The sequence below is a fragment of the Chenopodium quinoa genome, unplaced genomic scaffold (assembly GCF_001683475.1).
Source record: "Chenopodium quinoa cultivar QQ74 unplaced genomic scaffold, ASM168347v1, whole genome shotgun sequence".
Classification (NCBI taxonomy): Eukaryota; Viridiplantae; Streptophyta; class Magnoliopsida; order Caryophyllales; family Amaranthaceae; genus Chenopodium; species Chenopodium quinoa.
Genome location: NW_018743352.1, coordinates 89,102 through 109,795, shown reverse-complemented (window position 1 = coordinate 109,795; position 20,694 = coordinate 89,102). Strand labels below are relative to the sequence as shown.

At 35.8% G+C, this 20,694-nt stretch overlaps 3 protein-coding genes and 1 non-coding gene across 4 annotated transcripts; 3 read left to right on the top strand and 1 right to left on the bottom strand.

The window, feature by feature from the left end:
• The first annotated feature begins 3,718 nt into the window (after window positions 1–3,718).
• LOC110738003 (pyridoxal 5'-phosphate synthase-like subunit PDX1.2) lies at window positions 3,719–5,251 on the top strand. Its single transcript, XM_021918362.1, has one exon. It carries the CDS (start codon window positions 4,040–4,042, stop codon window positions 4,946–4,948), a length of 909 nt encoding a protein of 302 aa, XP_021774054.1. The 5' UTR covers window positions 3,719–4,039; the 3' UTR covers window positions 4,949–5,251.
• Window positions 5,252–9,820: 4,569 nt separating this feature from the next.
• On the bottom strand, window positions 9,821–12,665 carry LOC110738001 (mitochondrial arginine transporter BAC2-like). Its single transcript, XM_021918361.1, has 2 exons — window positions 11,822–12,665; window positions 9,821–10,909 (listed from the first exon to the last, which is right to left on the bottom strand). The coding sequence occupies exons 1-2, from the start codon at window positions 12,071–12,073 to the stop codon at window positions 10,205–10,207; spliced, it is 957 nt and encodes a 318-aa protein (XP_021774053.1). The 5' UTR covers window positions 12,074–12,665; the 3' UTR covers window positions 9,821–10,204.
• Window positions 12,666–13,547: 882 nt separating this feature from the next.
• TRNAW-CCA lies at window positions 13,548–13,619 on the top strand. The gene has a single exon. It is a non-coding gene; the product is annotated as a tRNA-Trp (tRNA).
• Window positions 13,620–16,406: 2,787 nt separating this feature from the next.
• On the top strand, window positions 16,407–19,391 carry LOC110738000 (protein AF-9-like). The gene is made up of 2 exons (XM_021918360.1): window positions 16,407–16,812; window positions 18,835–19,391. The coding sequence occupies exons 1-2, from the start codon at window positions 16,540–16,542 to the stop codon at window positions 19,021–19,023; spliced, it is 462 nt and encodes a 153-aa protein (XP_021774052.1). The 5' UTR covers window positions 16,407–16,539; the 3' UTR covers window positions 19,024–19,391.
• The last annotated feature ends 1,303 nt before the right edge of the window (window positions 19,392–20,694 follow it).

Genomic DNA, 20,694 nt, shown 5'->3' with positions numbered 1-20,694 from the left:
ATCTTTTAAACAACACTTGAAACGGGTAGTTTCTTTGGAACTTGAAAATTTCTTGTTCCTATCATACTTCCTGTTACCAAGCATCTTCTTGAATCTTCATCAACTTCTGACTCATCAGTGTCCCGAGCTTTCAACACCAGGCTCTTGTTCTTGGAACTTTCAGCATTAGTTCCTAAGTGAAGTTCATGTGTCATCAAAGATCCAGCCAGTTGTTCCATATTGAACTTTGTGAAGTCCTTGATTTCTTGCATTGCAGTCACCTTAGATCTCCATCGTTCATCTTGAGGAAGACTCCTTAAAACCTTTCTTGTCTGTTCATCTATAGGAATATGTCTGCCAAGGGAACCCAGCTCATTAATTATATCATTGTATCTAGTAAACATTTCTTCTATGGTTTCCTTAGGTAGCAAAATCTTTCATATTTAGATATCAATAAATCAATTTTAGACCGTTTTACCTCATTTATACCTTCATGAGTAACTTCAAGTAGATCCCATATTTGCTTAACAAACTTGCATCCCATGATTCTGTTGTGCTCATGGGGTCCAAGTCCACAGTGCAACAATTTAATAGCTAAAGCATTCAATTCAAATTGCTATATTGTAAGGATACTTGGATTCACGCAGACCAGGACTAAGTTCCCCCCGTCTTCAACTCTCCAGCTCTGTACTGGAACTTGTAGTCCAAGTTCTTGTGGAACTTGTTGTCTTCAACGCAGTCCAAACTAATCTTCTCAGCTTGCTGTCAAGCTCCTGTTAGAGAACTTCTCTTCATGTTCCTGTTAGGGATCACAGCTAGTTCTAGTGAGGAACTCTTCTTCTACTTTCTTTAACTTTCCTTTAGATTTCCTTGAGTCTTCATAGATAGGTTACTCTTCCACTTCCAAAGTCAACTTCACCTATTCTAATCAAACAGTTAGAGAAATCGCATTAGTTGAAGTTTGCTTTTATTCATCATCATCATCAAAACTCTTAAGCTTCAACACTATCTATATTTACTAACCATGTTAAACTTATTATACTTCCTCTATCCCTAATTGCAAAGATTTGGGTCAAACTTTAAAATCGTTGACCATAAAATATTCTAATCCATAAGAGATGATATAGTTATGTGAGATTTTGTTGAATTAGTCTGATTGTATATTTTTTTAATATCTAATTCTTATAATTTTTACATGTATGCAAATAGAGATAAAATTGTATTAATACGTGTCTTGAAGATTACAAAAAGTCAAATGGAGCAAAAATTTAGGGACGACGTAGTATTTATATATTTTTATTGATTTAATTGATATTTAGTTGAGAAGAACAATGGCCAAAGAAAAAGTCACACAACAAAATGCAAATATAGATTACAATAGTCAGAAATCCTTTGGTGATTTATAGTAAGAGTTGCACATAGGGTAACAACATACATATGGGATTCAATATAAGTCTAAGGTTATCCAATTTAGGGGGGGGGGAGGACTTGATCCCAATCAAATATTGTGTTTACACTTTGAGTGAGTAAAAGAGAATGAAATATCAAGGTAACATTATAGGTAATGTTAATGGAAAAAAATATTGGACACATTTGATGTGTGTATTCCTATGATGGCTCCGTAACCACCTCTTCTCCACCTTTGTTAGCTTTCCCAAATCCAAACCTTATGGCCTTAGCCTCCTCAATATAGTCCCACATATGCTACTTTAGACGTGTTGCCAAGCCATCCACAATCTTTACACCTTCCTTAGCACATAACGCCATTACAAATCGCCCCTAACTACCTTCAATCTTTCACCCACCTCCATCTAACCCACCAACATCACTACTGATTCAGACTTTGCCCTTCTTTAATTTTTGGCCTCAGTTGTTGTCATTAACCTTTTCTTTTAACATAAACCCTTACCCATAAAGCCTAGAGCAGATTCAAAGTGGAATGCAAGAAAATCAAAGCTAATGACTATTTATTAAGGATATGATATTGGTTGCAAAGAGAACCGGGGGGGGGGGTAGGTGGATGAAGATTAAGAAAATTACTTTATATGTCAAACTTCAAGATGTTGGTCATGCTCTTTATACTTAAAAGTGATATATATGCTATTTCTCATATGAAGTGTATTGAGATTAGAAGAGGGTCACTGCAACATCCACTATGTCTTACACAAGATAATCAACCAACAATAATTCAATTCAATCAACCTAAAATTCTCACACAACCAAATCACAACGAAGTAGTAGCAAAACAACAAAAACATCAGCAACACTAAGAAGAAACAATATCAATCAACACACAAGAATTATATGTAGATAACCCCTTCGATGTGAAGGATAAATACCACAGGACTATTTAAGGAGTCCACCTTAACTTCTCTTATTGATAAATTGAGGAAAAAAGAATCCCAAATCATTTTACAAAGGACTCACAACCCACCACCAACAACAAACAATAAGAGATCAAAATTAGAGAGTGAAAGAAGTAGAATTCACCCAAAAACAACAATTTTGTCTAGAGACAATTCCGACCAAACCAAAGCTCAAAACAGCGATCCAACCGTCCAAAATGAAGCCCTTGATGTCAGGAATTGTTCAAACTTAAGCACGATCCAACGGTGGAATTTTTGGCAACAACCAGTTTTGTGAAAGTTGTGCTGAAAAGTCCGAAAATAGAAGCACTTTTGAAACCCTCACTTAGCTCTCTATTTTGTGCTTATGTTTCATCTGAAAATTGCTGAGTATTCCACAGCAAGATAACTTCTTAAGACTTCTCTTGGAAGCTACAAAACCCATGCCAAATATGGAGCCAAAAATAATACTTGACAAATCCATAATAAGAGCCCATAATACATGTGTCTAAAAAACAATATAATAAGAGCCCATAATATATGTGTCTATTGCAAATCGAGCTAGGATACCACAACAAAGTGGGCATGCCAAACTAGAGTTCGTTTATGTATGTTTAGAATATTTCCTTCCATTAAGAAAAAAATGTATTTTATACTCAGTATAAAGTTTTCAAAATAAATCCTTGTTTTGAGTTTTAATAGTACTACTAATTGATCCTTAATCTAATCTATTAACCTATACTAAAAACAAATCCTTTCATGACACTTGTCATTACCTTGCAGAAAAATTTCTCGCCTTTTTCGCTTCTCTCTCTTTTTTTTTTTTTTTTTGCAAAATCTTTAAGTAAATTATTTATACCTTATGATATTTTCTTTCCACTTTGACAATCATATTCCATATATACCCAAATGATATATTTTTGAATATCTTTTAACATAAATAAAATCTCATTGTTATATAAGACCCTATAATCACTAAATTTGCATTTTAAAAAAAAATTGTTTAATGATCAATAACTTTCGATATTGATATAAATATATAATATAAAGTTCAAGTTAATTTTTTCTGAAAAGAATTTCAAATATTTGTTTCAATTAAAAGTATTGAGTTTTTAAAAAATTATTGTTAAATTGACATCGCAATTCATAATTAGGTTAAGTAAAAATCGTGCGTTACACGGGACTTAAGCTAATTTCTTTATAAAACTCTTCCCTCTTATACTCCTCAATTCAAAACAACCAATTAGTCAAGAAAAACACTAGTCCTAAGATTGGTGAAAATTGATTGGGCTTGTTTGTACACTAAAATAAAATTCAAGCCTTAATCAATTTGGACATCAATTTTCAGTTTTTCACAAATCCCAAACTCCTACAAAAGTCATCATTAATACATTATAGAGCCCAAACCTAAGTATTTAAGCACAATATAATATTCATCATCTTCCTAATACACGAAGTTTCTACACTCCTCTCATGGACAACCTGACAAGTGTGACAACCATCAACTTTCTTTTTCTCTCCTAAAACCTCCCCATTTCCTAAGAACTTTCCAGAATAATCCAGGGCTTACCTTCTTCTTCCTCTAGACTCAATTCCCCCATTTTTATTAAATCTCGAAAAAACCCTTATACCCCATCAACATCAACTTAACAATCATCAAGAATCTCTGTTTTTTTTTTCTCACAGGCATTTCATCAAACACTCAGTGTGCATCAATGGCGGACAACGGCGTTGTAGTGCTTTACGATGGAACCATTGTCACCACCGACACCAACAAAAACCCAAATCCATTTTCGATCAAAGTCGGCTTAGCCCAGATGCTTCGCGGCGGCGCAATCGTCGAAGTCTCCGATCCAAGGCAAGCTAAAATCGCTGAAAGTGCAGGCGCTTGCTGCATTTCTGTCGCCGGAGATCAAAAGGGTATCGGAAGAATGGCAGACCCATCAATCATCAAAGAGATAAAACGCACCGTTTCGATTCCCGTCATCGCTAAATCTCGGGTCGGGCATTTTGTCGAAGCCCAGATTCTTGAATCAATTGGATCCGATTACATCGATGAAAACGAGCTTTTATCGATTGCAGATGAAGATCATTTCATCAACAAACACAATTTTCGGGTCCCATTTGTTTGTGGGTCGAGAGATTTTGGTGAAGCCTTGAGGAGAATTCGAGAAGGTTCTGCTATGATTCGGACTCAAGGGGATTTATCTGGGTCGGGTAATATTGCGCAAACTGTAAGAAATGTTAGGCAAATAATGGGTAATATTAGGGTGTTGAATAATATGGATGATGATGAAGTTTTCACTTTTGCTAAGAAAATTGGGGCACCTTATGATTTGGTTGCGCAAACTAAGCAAATGGGTCGGCTTCCGGTTGTTCATTTCGCCTCCGGTGGAATTGTTACTCCTGCTGATGCTGCCCTGATGATGCAATTGGGGTGTGATGGGGTGTTCATTGGGGGTGAGGTTTTCGATGGGGCGGACCCGTTTAAACGAGTTCGGGCGATTGTGGAGGCGGTCAGGAACTATAATGATCCAGCTGTGTTGGCCGAGGCGTGTACCGGGTTGAGTGGTGCAATGGCGAGGATGAATATCAATGATGATAACAGGGTGGTTGAAGTTTGAAAGAATGGAAGGTATCTTGTTCTGACTTTATTGATGAAGAGATGAGAAATGTTATGCTAGAATTCATAGACGTTGATCTTGTTGACTTGTTTGATGTTGTTATAGAAAAATATGTGGTTTCATGAGGCATGAATCATATTGTAGTCGTGTTGTGTACTTGGTTTTGTACTTGAAGACTGTTGTAATATGAGGAAATATAGAGATATGGATGAATAAAATAGTTACTCTTTCTGTATGTTGTCGTCTTTGTCTTTGTTCTTGTTCAATTGTCTTTTGCTGAAACTTATATTACTTACTCAGAAAGGATTTGTTTCATGGTGCAATTTTTATCATTGGAATGTGTGTGCAAAGAAGATGTGGTTAGTTTTCAGGTACAGGTTCATCTCAAAAATTTGAGCCATGTTGGAGCCCCTTTGATTTCTAAATCTTACCCTTGCATAGATTTCCTAAAAGTGTTGCCATTATATAATGTCCTTAGGCATCTCCTAGATCCATTAGAGTATCGGGGAACGGGGGTTGTCCTACTTTCATTATGGTTAGCCCACCAGTAACATCTCCACCCCATTGGGGGGTTGGGGATAGGGAGGTGAGATTGTCCTAATCCCATCATGTCAGTACTAATAACATCTTTACCCCATCCAGCTGGTTTGGTGGGGAGGTTAGGGGGTAAGGAGCAGTCCTATTCCCATGGCGAGCTTACAATTAGCATCTCCACCCCATTTGGAGGCGACTCCTATTCCCATGGTCAGCTCACCAATAGCATCCCCCACCCCAATTGGAGGAAGGAGGGCCGGGGAAGGGGGGGGGGGGTGGAGCATACCAGTAATGTCTCCACCCCAATTGGAGGACTAATATTATCACCTGCTAAACATACTAGTCCTTGTGTTTTTGATGCTGAATTGTATTTTTAATTCTAGGCTGCAGTGGCAACATTGTTATTTTAAACATTAACACAGAAAACACCACCCCCTTGTCCCTTTAGAAAACAAGATCCTTGGTTTAATTTTATGGGATCTTTGATGGATACTTGAATGGTTTAGTTAAAGAGCTCGAATGTTTAAATTAGCTTGTTTCAATAAAAATATGAGTAACATAAACAAATTTTAGCTGAAGATCTTTGCAATACAACTGGATCTAGAGGCTAGAGATACTAAATATTGTGTCTCTCAATCAATGGTTTACTGTATTCCTACGAGCTTAGCAATGAGGATTGGTGATAGTTTTACTAACAATTCGATCATACAAGTCAAGAATGTGTGGATCTTTTTTTCTTGTCCGTGATGACCAATTTGATGTTGAAGTGATTTTAAAAGGATTTGCTGATGATGCAATGATGGAGCTTAGAGGAGTTGTTTTTGAAAGTACTAGCGGATGAAAACAATTGTTGGTTCAGTGATTCTGGTTTTGTTAAATAGTTGTAGTAAAAAGGTTTATTCAGCGTGGAGTAATATTATTGATTTTGAAATTCTAAATTTTTATGAAATAAAAAACTCAAAAAACTTGTAGGATGTAGAAATATAATTTTCTTTCCTCCTATTTGATTAATTGTGATTTATGACTGTTTTAGGGTACTGTATTTCAAGCACTTATATTAGTCGTTTCAGCTGTGTCAATACTTGGCAATAATCTCATGCATTGTTTGTAAGTAAATTCCCTCTCCCCTTTGGGCAGTGGCAGCAGATCCTGAACCAAGTGAATTCTAGGTTGAGCCTGTATACATTCGACTTTTCTTTACCCTGGCTGGCTAAGAGCTTGTGCGAGCATATTAGAAGAATTAAGATAATGTTGGTATTCTGTATGCTGTCTCTCATGTAACTTTATGAGCTTTGACAAGTTTTGATTTTTTTATGCAAATGACAAGTGAGTACAAAGCTAGCTGATAATACCATTTACTCACTGAGTTAAGAGGCTGTGCATTCTTTATTTCTGCTTCACGGCTTACCTGTTTTGAGTGCAAAGAGATGGTATTTCGAGTGCAAAGGGATGGTATAGAGGTTGTGTTAGCATTGATGCTGTCAAAATGTCAAGCTTATTTGTCTGGGAAGTTATAATGGCCGTGTATTTGAGATAAATGTACTTGTCGGCCTTGAGGCATCTCTTTCTTATACACATGTTTTATCGTACTCTGTATATGGTGTAAGAGTAAGCCTATAGGGATTAAAATACAGTTGCTGTTATGCTTTGCCTGTAACACGCACTGCAAAACCCTTTGATGATGAACTAAAGATTGATGTTTTGCTTTTGCTCAGTTAACTCTCTACCTCAGCTAAGAATCTGTTTATTGGGCTTCTGATCTTGCTGATAGCTTCACTACGCTCTCCCACTCCCACCTCTTTGTTAGTACGTAGGAGTAACTTGGTACAGCTTACTGTCTGTAGTAGATGAAAACTTTTTAAGCCAATAAGAGCTGGTGGCACGTTTTGTTCAGATCTAGTCTAGAAACAGTAGTTACTGTTGGTTTCGCCTCATCATAAGAAACCTGCAAAAGCTCAAGGTAGTATTATCTTCTAAATATGAGGTGCAGATCTGCAGTATGATAAATCAGATTCAGTTAGTCAGCGCCCTCCGTAGTAGACTCCTGAAAAAAAAAATCCGGACTCTAAGTTTCAATAAGTGCTTGGGACAGTCGGATCTCTAATTTTTTGTAACTTGCTACAAGCTCAGTAGAGTAGTAATCAGAAGTTTGTCGTAAGCGAGTATGTCCACCGTGCTGATCAGCCTAGAAGAATTCTGTGACATGGGTAGTTCTGCATCTTATTATGCACAAGCTGACAAGCTTATTTATTTATAGTTTTAGAGACTTTTGGACCAAATCTTTCGGACAAGGGATCTTTTTTGACACACCTTGGAGCATGTCCTTACAGATTTGATAAATGCAACTCATGCCCTAGATAATAAGTTGATGACGACCGTATGTCTCTTACACTATTGCTATTGTCTCTTACATTATTGCTACATTATTTAAGAGTATGTCTCTCAAAAGCATTTAATAATTTGATATTTTATCATTATACCAATTGTTGTGTGATTTTGAAATCTATTTATCTATGCTTAGTATTTAAAAACACAAACCACAATTCTATAGTAAGCCATATGGCATCACAATCATTCATATGCCACATGTCACCTCTCTTAATCTTTCCTTTATATATTCCCTTTTTAATATAAAAATTAAAAAAAAAATAAACAAGACTAGTAATGTTTAAGTTTTTATGCATTCCAAAATTTGCAAATTTAAGTAAGAAAATGAAGTGTTTCATTTCTAACATAATAAATTAAAGTTAAACTAATTAGTGCACATTACATAAACAATAAAATAGTCTTTTCATCTCCTAAACTTAAAACTTAAATCAATACGTCATTTTATACCCCACAATATCCATGTATATATACCTAACTAATTCCAAAACAATACCGACACATATAATTAACACAAATATGTAACACATTTCAAGAAAAATAACCTAAGTAACAACTCGTGCATCGAACGGGGCAAAAAACTAGTTATATTGAATTGCATTTCCTAAGAATTGTATGTACTATGAGTATAAACTTATATTGAAGAAGCCTCTATTCATTTTTTTTTTTTCAATTTTAGAGACACTTATTTTATGAACGTCATAAAAATTTTGTACTCGTATTATAATGCAAGACTATTACAGAATTAAATGCGGTCTATCTAGGAAATTGGCCTCTGAATGGTTAGATAGTGTGGCCAACTTTAAGTGGTGAAGCAGAGGTTAAATGATGATGCAATTTCAGACCTTTCAGTAGCAGCACAAGATCGAACTACTTCCGCCGAATTAAATCCTCTTAATCAACTGGGGAGGCAAAAGAACAAAAATAAAAAAGGTCTTGTTTTAGGCATTAGTTTATGCCTTTGTTTTGAGCTTTTTGGTATTTTGTTTGGTAATTATATAGGTGCTAGTTACAGTCTTTGATGATTATAGGTATTTTTATATTTTATGAAGGATGCAAGTGACAATCCATTTTTGTAATTGATAGAATGGAGAAAATCAGCTTGCGGCTTAGAAGTGTCAACTTGAGACAGTGTCACCTTGTTTATACATGTCATTTAACTTAGGCGAGTCAAGTCGATTCCCTTATTATTATTTAATTAATTTATTACCAAATTGTAATAAACTTTGATGTTTTATGCCATAACTCTTACCTTGTATGTCTTAATCATCGTGACTTAGTTGGAACTTGGAAGTACAAATTTTTTATAACAATTTGCTAAATTTACTCACATACTTAACTACCATGACGTCTCTACAACCACATTCTCAAGCTCACCTAATAACTCGCATGGCACTTCAAGTCCTCAACCAACTATCAAAAAAGAATTTGAGTGTCCTCTTGAATATCGTTATTTATTCCCCACACTTAAGATTCAGAAGGTGATCTGTAACTCCATATCTTGACACATTCAAAAGCATGGAGGAATATGATATGGGAGCCAAGTTGAAAGATCAAGATCAGAGATTCGGTTAAGCATAGGTTAGATTAGATATCTCCTTACATCATGGAAACCAACAGCTTCCTTGCGTCATCAAGAGCAAAGATCTTATCTTGTCAGCAGAACTTGTTTACTTTTAAACAATTTCTTTCTCAACCCTTTTGTGGTCCTTAAAACATTCAACCATACGTGCACAGTGCACTTGATATATTTGCTTTGATTAAGCTGATGTATGTCAAAAACAAAATCTCTAGGTTAATTTCACACCATCATCTTTATACACCCTCGATTTTGATAAGTAATTAGGTATCTCCTCCTGCAAGTTCCTCATAAATGTCAATATAAATCTATAAGTTATCACATTTTCTACTACGGAGTATAATGGTTGATGATTGGATTTTTTGAATTGTTTGTATAAATATTACGTAAAAGGGTAATAGTATTTGAAATTTACATGTAACATCTATCAGTTTCATTGTAAACCTGTTACTAACATTTTCAGACACCGGAATTGTCTTAGGCATATGTCAATGAATCAATAATACATGCATTGTTGTTAACTGAAGTGTGGATATGCCACTTTCTCTGGTTGTTTTGTTCATCAATATTTTTTCTTTTGCAATTTCTTACATGTTAATACAACAGACTATAGGTCCAGCTGAGGTTTCTGTACACGTACAGAACTTCTCCACCTATACTAATCATATAAGTTGATGTGCCAAGTTCGATCATCCATGAAATAATTCGCTTCAATTGCCCAAATTGTTGGTCACCCTAGAATTTCAGGGGAATTAACCTTATGGTCCTGAGGCCTTCAATGTGCTTTCAGTCTGAAGACTCTCATTACCAACACCACTAAACAGGCACCTCAAAGAAAGCTCGTAGGCAGCAAATATTGCTCCATTCACAACAAAAGCCCGAGCAACTGCTGTTCCTAGCCCTCTCCACAGAACTCCATAACCATCCTGCTTAACACTCTTCCTAAAGCAATCCACGATCCCACTGTATTTTATTGAAGCTTTTGTTTGCGCCTGGAGTCTAGTCTTGATCACATCTAATGGGTAGAATGTGGCCCAGCTCGCAACTCCAGCTAAACCCCCAGCAACAAGCATTGTATTTAGGGTCTCTTGGCCACTCTTTCGGCATCCAGGGTGGAGCTTTTCTCTCATGTATTCATATGTCCAGAAGTACAACCCATGAGCGGGTGCATCTCTGAGGGCCGTGATGGTTAAACCACGATATAACCCTCTTAGACCTTCGGTTTTAAGTATGGTTTTGGCTAATTTTTTTGGACCATTTTCAGTGTTTGATACCAAATGGCTGTTTTGCTTTAATTGAAGACGGATTTTTAGTAGCTCAACAGGGCTTAATATAAGACTCTGGAGTGCCCCGGTGCCAAATCCTCCTATGGCTACCCCCTTATACGAAGGAGGTTCTCTTGGATCAACAGATTTGTCACATGCTCGAGATAAGACTGCATATGTTTGGAAAACCATGGCATTCTGCAAATCAAAGGTAACAAAGTGCAGGATTAAAAGCTATAACCTATCAAACAAATGTAAAATGATTCTTGAAACATAAAATCAAAAGCACAAATGAAGCTAGTTTTTCTCCAAGATTTGATAGAACCACTGATTTTAGTCTTTCCAGTTGCTTTAGGAGTTAGGATGTCACAAAAACACCAAGAAATCAGATAGATCATCAGAAACATGTAAACTCAGATTTCATATTATAATCACATAAAAGTTATGGCCTTTTGATAGTAGTGTCAATTATGTCAAAATTCACAACTTGTGATATTATATTGGGTTCATGAAAAATATCAAAACTAAGAAATATGTTCTGTCTTCACCAATAAAAAAATAAAAGAAAAGAAATATGCTTTGTTACTAATTTGAAAACCAGCAAGGAATGCACAACCTATCTTTGTTACTCGTCCTAGTATATCTGCAATGTTCCACACGGCCACAAGTGCGAGTACAAGTGTCAAAAACACCACCAACTTATGAAATTTTTGCATGATTCTTAAATAAAGTGTCCATGTGTCATACCCACGCAACCAATTAACACCAATTACACGAATACTTGAGGCTAAATGAAAAACCACAGTAAATATAGTATAACTTAGCAACTAATCATCCATACATATTCAAGTATGTACTAAAACACAAGGGATAGGAGTTTTTTCCCTTCTTACCCAGAAACTGGCATAAGATTCCCAGAAAAACAGTGGATTTCCCATTTCTCAGGAATTCAGGATCAATTAGTATCCTAAAAGAACCATCAAAAAAACATAATTATCCCAAAACAAATTAACATATACATAAACCCAAAATCAAACACTTGCAATACTATTACCAAACCAAATTGTTTTATAACAAAAAAAAAAAAAATGACAGAGCAAAAAGGCAAACCTGAAAAGTGACAGAGGCCAAGGGAGCACCCATGCCTCTGTAAAAGGCAGAGGGTCCTTCGGTGGCAAGAACTCGCCGGAAAATACTGATTGCACCGCCGGAACTTGAGCTCTGTTGCCGGATTCTGAGCGTATCCAACGGATATCCGGCGACAACTCCGGCGATTCCACCAAACCCACCTGCCACAAATTCTTTCCCCCAACTACTTGCTAGGAATTCTGGCCAAAATTCCATCTTTAACTCTTTTTGCATCCCCCAATCCTCAAAAAAAAAAAAAAATCTATCCTTTTTTTTTTCCTGTAAAAACTTAGTTTTTTTTTGGGGGGTAGAAATCCTGCAATAAGGTTACCCAGATGAAATTATAAGATGGGTATTTACTATTTGGTTGTTTTAACAAATTGAAGAATACCCACCTAATCAATCCAACTTTTTTTTAAAAAAAATCTCAGCTTTTTTTTTTCAAATGTAATTCTTCAAAATATCTCTATTTTAAAGAAATTCTGCAAAATAAGGTGAAACAGATGACAATTTTCATATGGGTATTTTTTGGGGGCTAATTTAAAGAACACCCACCTAAAATCTGGCCAATTGAAGAAGTTTCAGAACTTTCTCTCTTTTTTAAGTTCTGGGTTCTGTGAATCTTGTGTACTTTTATTATCCTTTTCTATAAAGATTCAACCTTTTAAATCAAAAAATTCCAATTGATAAAAATCGTGATTTAAAGAGGGAGAAAATTTCACTAAAATTGGGAATGGAATAAGAAAAAGAAAGAAACTAAAATTGATTACAGAGCATGTTTGTTGGGACTAGGACACTGCCTCAATTTAAATGCCAAAGTTTTTGTTCTCTATGGAAAGTGGTACCCCACAATTTGAGGCACGTGGACCAATCATCAACGACACGTAAACTATACAAGAATTACAAGCATTAAATAATGAGCATCACAAACTTTTTTGTTTGTGATGGGATTGGATTGGGTGATTTAGTGGGTTGATGATGACGCGATTTATTGGACTCCTTATCTGATTATTGACCTTAAATACTGTTTATTTACGTTAATTTCAATTGTTTTAGAAGAAATAAATTTAGATAAGTTATGTATCAAAAAATTAAAGATAATAGTAATAGCTAAGTTCAAATAATACTTACAGTATATTAAAAGATCTAATACTATTAGGATTATATAATTAGTTATCAAAATCCCGATTTGAATCTTGAAATCATTTGATTTTACGATTTATGTATATCCATTCGATTTGATTTGCAATTACATCCAATTTTACATATTTCTCTTAAGTTGTAAAAAGTTTAAAATATGCCTACAAAATTATTTATAACTATATATATTGTCAATTATTGATTGCTTAGTGGGTAAATAATTATCTTCTATTAATAATTAGATTTTAACTGATATTTAAATTTAGGTATATTCAATGAAATTATGATATGACGTCTTGATTATACATATTCGAAAAGTAAAAACTCTACTTTGATAATTTTGCATATAAATATATTATCACAAAACTTTGTCAAAAGAGAAGGCTTTAAATAGTATGGAAGTCAAGTAGTGTTATCAATTCAAATTCGATTCACTAACATTTCACGCAACCGAGCTGAGGTGCTTCCAAAGCCCAAGGTTTGGCCCACGTGCTGTAATCTGCCACGACAACAGTCCTATTTTATAAAACAGGTTAATATATAAATAATATGGAAATATAAACAGCGGGGATCTGTGGCGCAATGGTAGCGCGTCTGACTCCAGATCAGAAGGTTGCGTGTTCGATTCACGTCAGGTTCAAAATCCTGATCCCAACAGATCAACTTTTTTTTTTTAATTTTTATTTTTATTTTAAATTATACGTATTCCGTCTTTAGCGTTTCCCTTAATTATCTACATTTGAAATATTTAAGTGTGAAGCATTGAAGGAAGAACACTTTTTTTTTTAATTTTTATTTTTATTTTAAATTATACGTATTCCGTCTTTAGCGTTTCCCTTAATTATCTACATTTGCAATATTTAAGTGTGAAGCATTGAAGGAAGAACTACTAATTTTTCTAATATTTGCGTTACTTCACTACAAGAAATAGGCCGATTCACGTCAGGTTCAATATCCTGACCCCAATAGAATTTCCATTTCGTCGGATATTCCGTCGGAATATAAGGTTTTCCAACTGAATATTCCGTCGGAAATTTTAATTTCCTACGAAATTAAAATCCGTAGGAAGTTTCCGACGGAATATTCCGTCAGAATTTAAGAATATAAAAAAACCAAACCCTTAGCTCTCCTTCTCATTTCTCTTTCTCTCTCCTTCTCTTCCTCCTGTTTCTCGGTTCTTTTCTCTCTCCTGTCCTCTCCTCCGCCTCTCTTTTCTTTCTCTCTCCTCTGCTCTTTCCTCTTCTCTTCCTCTCTGACCTCCTCCTCTTCTCCTTCCTTCTCCTTCTTCGCCCTTTCCTCTTCTTCTTCCTTCTCCTTGCTTTGTTTTTGAACATTTATGATTATAATTAATTATTTTTGTAATTGTAATTGTAGTTTATAAATTTATTAGATCTTTATAATAACAATAGTGAATTTCGTTTTTTTTTATATTAAAATTCAGATCAAATATGCATGGTTTAGATCTTGTTTTTGTATGAATTTTTGTTTCGGATTTTATTTTGTTTTAGATTTTACGATTTTTTTTTTTCGATTTGGTATTTTTGTTTTGTGGGTATTTTTTTTTTCGTTTTTCTGGGTGGGTAGGTTAGGGGGTTGGTTAGGTGAGGTGGTGGTGGCTCGACAGGGTGGGGTAGAGTGGGGGTCTGGTCAGGGGTGGGTGGGGTGTGGGAGGTTTGGACAGGGTGTGACCATCAGTTTTTGGTTAAGTTGGTCCTTTAACATGGTATCAGAGCCAGTGTGACACAAAGGTCATGCGTTCGAATCTCATTAACCCCTCCTTTCAAAATGGAATATTAAGCGCAGGTTATGAGAAGGACCCATGTTGCATCCACACTTCAAGCCCAATGGGCTCTCATGTAAGGGGGCGTGATAGATTATAAAACATATTCCCGAATCTCAACTATCAGCTTAAGCTTTTAATTGCAATTATTTTTGTTCTACTTCAAATCTAGTTGAATGAAATTGTACACTTTTAGGTTACTATAAATATGCTATGAGTTGCGTGAGATGCCCAATTATCTTATTTAAAGTAAATATTTTATACCATACCAATAATTCATCTATATATTTTTGTAAGATTCTCCTAAGTATGATCTAGTGGCTTTTGGTCTAGAATTATATATAAACAAAATAGTTGCATAACTACATTTCTCCAATAAGTTTGACCCACAAATTATTCAAGTTGGAGAGGAACCAAACTTTCCAATAAAAAAGCTTGATTAAGAACCATGGTTCATTGTAGCCCTGCATAGTTGCATATGGAGAATGAGGGGCAAACAAAAAGAGACAAATGGAGTAAAAATTGCATAAAGTAGAAAAGGAAACACTGATTTTTAAGAGAATTATAAAGCTACTCCCTGTAATTCTAATTGATTGTGACACTTTTCTTCAATCAATTAAGTATCAGGGGTCGGTTGGTTTATCTAAGGAAAAGGGAATGATATAACAAAGGGAAAGGAGAATAATAAAATGTAACTCCCTTTAATTTACAATATTGTTTGTTTTATGAAAGAAAAGAAATCAAAGCCACCACACAACCACCAATTCACTTCTCTTTCTCTCTTTTTCCGGCCACCGTGAAGATCCTACCACCCAGCCACCCCTACTGCATCCCTCGGCCCTACCCTCCCCCACCTATGCCAGACCACCCCCACCCCTTTCAGTCCTCCCCCCACTCTCTACTTCCCAAAACCCCCTCCTTTCGAAAAACCTTATCAGCTGCTAGGGCTTTCAAAGGGTGGGGGGAGGGGCGTTTGGGGGTTTTGGGGGTGGGTAAGGGGTTTTAAGGGCGTTTGGGTGGGGAGGGAGGGGTAAGGGGGTTTCAGAAAGGAGAGGATGGGGGGCGGTCCGACAAGGGTGGGGAAGGGCTGGCGGGGGATGCAGTAGGGGTGGCCGGGTGGTTCGATGGGGGTAAGGTAGAAGGGGTGGTGGTGGCTGAGGAGAGGGAATAGAAAACTTTGGGGGGGATGGAGAATCAATTTGGAAGATTTTGGGAGAATGAAGAGGGTAAAGGGAATGGAAAAAAAGTCTAACAAACATCACCAAAGGGAATAAGGGCAGTTGATTCCCTTACCCTTTGATAAAAAAAAACAAAAGAAGTATTGTTGAACGCCTTGAAGTATTAAAATGTCATCCAAAATCCGAAAACGAATCACGTCTATAATATATACGCCGTTTGTGCCTTTCGCTACATAATAATTAAACAAAAGAAGCTCAATTTCTTTCCTTGGACATAGAACTAGGCCCCGTTCTCTTCACCTTATTTTGGCTGAACTGAAACTATTTTTGTTTAACTGAAATTATTTTTATTGATTTTCTTAACTTATTTTTGCTTAAGTGAAATTATTTTTACGGAATTGAAATTACTTTATTTTTACTAAATATTACTTTTTTAAGAGTCGGTTTAGGCAATCTCCTGGGAAAATAAAAAACATAAAATCCCCAAAACAGTACTAGCATCATCCCTTTCTTCGCCTTTCACCAACCACAAAACCTCTGCCTTTAACCCCAGCAATTCCTCCTTCCATTTTTAGAGCGAGAAAACCTCCGGTATTACAACAATGGCGTCGCTGAGTTTTTCAGCTTCTACTACTACTCCCATGGCTTCGTTTCTACCTACACCTTCATCCTCAAGCGTATCGACTTCTTCTTCGTCGTCGTCTTCTTCTTCAAGCAGTTTCAAGCCTACTGGGCCCAGATGTTTTCTTTCTCCTCTTTCTCTTACTCCTCTTCATTCTTCTTCTTTGAAGGTGAAATCTCGTCGTTCTATGGTTGTTTGTATGGCTCCTGAAGAAGAGAAGATGACTCGTCGCTCTCCTCTCGATTTTCCAATCGTATGTTCCTCTTTCTTTCTCTATACTTGATTAATTTGTGAATTGTGGGTAATTAGATTATAATTCTAGGGTTTGTATTTCGAATTGATTTCATCATGGAACAATTGATTTGTTGTAATTGCTTCAATTGTGGCATATTGTGATGTTAATTGCTGCCCTAGTGCTTTGATTTTGATAATTGATTGTTTTCACAATGTCAATCTTGTGATTTTTGGGAAAATAAGTTGAAAATCCTGGTTTGAGAATTGAGAGTATCATAAAACTGCACTTTTGTACGCTGAGCTTTTTCTTTAAGTTTTCATGATTAATTTTTCTTTTTTTTAGGGTTCACAAAGCAATTAAAAGAATTTGAGATGTATAGTTAGAAATCTTAGAATTGCTGGATCTCTCTTTTTGAAGAATGGTTAAAGGATAAGGTTTTAGGTGTTAGAATTTTAGCAATGCTTTTACCTTTGTTTTGGTATTTTTCCCCTTTCCTGTTATCTACTAGTTAGGGTTATGATTAATAACTTGTCTAGCACCGAGCAATAATTGTCATACTCTGTATGTTACAAGGACATTGGAATGGGTATCGATATTATAAACTTACAAGTGCTATGTTTCTTTGATGGGTTTAGGAATCAAATTGGGGATTAGATTCAAACTATAGAATACCTTCGATTTCAGTCTGCCCTCGCTCCTGATGGGATTTCTGATAAACTTGGGAAACTCTAATGACTTTGAATGCCAATTTTGTAGTTAGGGAGAGGATTTATGAAGGTTTGTCGCATGATTTGGTAAATTTGCTACATATTTCTATTATTCTATACTATTTACATTGCAAACCAAACATAGCAGTGTTATTGCATTAAGCGAATTCTCAGTCACTCACTCCCATTCTTTAACTCCAATATCCATTCAATTAATGCCTTGAATTTACTTTAAAGCCTTATGTACCTTCTTTTCTGGCTTGGGGAAGGGAGGATGATGGGATTGTAGCTTCATGATCTTTCTTTTAATTAAGCGTTTGAGCTCTTATTTCTGTACAATTTTTTAATCCTATTGCATCATAGTTTGATCATGCAGTCTTGAAAGTTTGTTTGAGGTGACTTTGGCAATATTGGCATTCAGCCATTCAGGTATCTTAGTGACTGTATCAGTGTATCTAGCATTTCGTTTACTTGTCCCTCCCCCAAGTGGAGGATTTTCTTTGTTTGAGGTAAATTCTGTGGTGATTTTGCCTTAGGAGAATGGGGATACCGTCTTTTGTGATCAAGGGGTGAGGAAGAATTTGATGAAGAGGACAAGCCTAAGAATACTTGATACCTATGCTTGCTGTAATGATTTTTTTACCTATTCAAATAACCAAGGAAATAAGTGATAAGTACATAAGTTTTAATTAAATTCCTTGGCTTCTGTTTGAGTGAAACTGAGAACAAAAGAGGGGTGTACAAGGATGGAGGGGAAGTTGAATTAGAATACTGAAAAGGAAGATTCACTTCTATTACATAGTTCAAATGTGATGAAAAGGATGAATCATCATTGATTTCATGATGCTGTTAAAATGCGAAGCTTCCTGATAATTTCATTTATTATATGGTTTTGTGGAGTCATGAAGGCTTTTGAGCACAAAGTTGGGTTAGGAGGCAAATGAGAGCGATAGTATGAGTCTTGTTAAGGCAGTATTTTAGTGTCTTGTTAAGGCAGTTACTTTAGTGTGCAACTGTTTCAGGAGTTGAATGTGTAAAAGGTGCGACTCAAATGTTTGCAAATCTCTCAATTGATCATATTCATCAGTTTTTAAGTGAACCTACACCTTGTTTCAAAAAAAAAGTGAACCTACACTTAGTCAAGGATGAGAACTGAAAATTGTATGCTCCAATTATATCTTGTATGTGTTTTTTTTTTTCCTTCTAAATAATACTGTGTCAATCCATGACATCACTATTCCTAATTGTGTCTTAGAAGGAAAATTGTCTGACTTTCACATTTACATTTAAAGACTTGTTAATCATGCAAATTTAACATTTTGTTGCTTAACAGGAGTGGGAGAGGCCCAAGCCTGGGAGAAGACCTGATATATTTCCTCAATTCAGCCCTATGAAAACACCATTACCACCTCCTATGCCTGCTGATCCACCAGAGGAAGACGAGGATGAGGAAGAAAAGAAGGAAGAGGAAGAGGAAGATCCGGAAAAGGAAGAGCAAGAAAACCCAGACAAACCACAGTGATAAATGAATGTCTTGCTATTAGGCAGTTATTACGATTCATATTCGATATCCTCAGTAGCATAGTCAAACTCATAGATCCTGCATATAACAGAGCTAAGGTTGGTACCCACATCAACTCTCTGGTTTAAGCACAGGAGTTTATGACGTCAATTTTTTCAGTTCCTGTGCGGGATTAGTGTTTTTCTGGGGAGTTATCCTAATTTTGTAGTATTGAGGCGATTTTAATAGGTCTTGTAATGTTATTTAAGGAATAAGGATGGTTTCATTTCCTTGTAAGTTGCCTTTACTTCTCTAATTACATCTTATCTGGAGTTATGTAGTTGCCATTATGTTGATACGGTAATATATTGCACTTGTTTTCAGGCTTATGTAGCTTAGAGAAGCTTTATACTATACCCCCTTTCCCTTCTAAAAGGATTTTATGCATCAAATTTCACACTGGTCATTTCAAATGTGGGCTTGTAAACCCATGACCGAACAAAAGGTCACAATTACAGTCCAAAATCATAAGGACCTAAATCGAAACACAGGCATGTCCATACACGCTTGCCAAGCCCGAGCCACCATGGACCTCGAGGCAGCCTAATCTAACTATTCGAGAGGCAGAGAAATATATAGTGCGTCAATATATATTTGGCCAAGACTGGATAACTTCAACAGATGCTTCATACAATCAGGATTACCAATTTAATTGTATTAGGTTAACAATATGTAACTGTGCAAACCATAAAAAAATCATGTTAGAATTATTTTGTAATTGCGTGGAAAAAAATTGTGTTATACGAGTAGCTCGTGTGCTAATTAAGCTAATATGGGCTTGTGGCGTACAGATAAAATGCATATATGGCAGGCCTTTGATTAACACTCCAAACAAGAAATGGGACATTTGGAGTGGTTTAATACCATTGTGATCATATTTATCCCTAACCTCTCTCTAATAGTCTAATTAGCTTACATGATTTTTTAGCCAATCATCAATAATTATATTGTCATCTTCGGGTTAAAAATTTTTCCGCCAAATTATTATTATTATTTTTTCGCCAAATCTTCTTATAAACTATTCTATAACTTAAATAATTAGTGTTTAAGGTAAAATTACCCTGGACATGTGGTCCGATGAGAAGGTGACACGTCTCATCCTAGGAAGCGTTCCAAGGGAACCAACAAGAATAAGACATGTGGCACCCCTCATCATTGGGAGAAATGGCGGCCTTCAACAAGCCCAAATCTCGATGCGACGTAAAATGGCGCGGCCCAAATTCCTAGGTCACAATGACCTAAGGAAGGACACTAACTCCCATGCCCTATAAATAGGGACATTTATTACCTTGGGAGGGACAATTACATCACATCACTTTCTTACAACTATTCACCTTTTCTAACAACAGTGAAATCACCTAAATCTTGGGATCCGAAAAGAGCTACTTTACTTTCCGCATTTATTTCTCTCCGTCCGGTACTAACTTGATCGCCGGAGGCGGAACTCAGAACAACCGGAACTTCTGTGTGTTGCAGGTATTAAAACTTGATCTATTTATTCTATTAAAATTTTAATGTTCATAATGTATTAAAACTGTATAGAATTATATTAAATTTTAATTATTATTCTTGTTCAGTATTTATGTAATTAAAATTTTAATGTTCATAATGTATTAAAACTATATTTATATT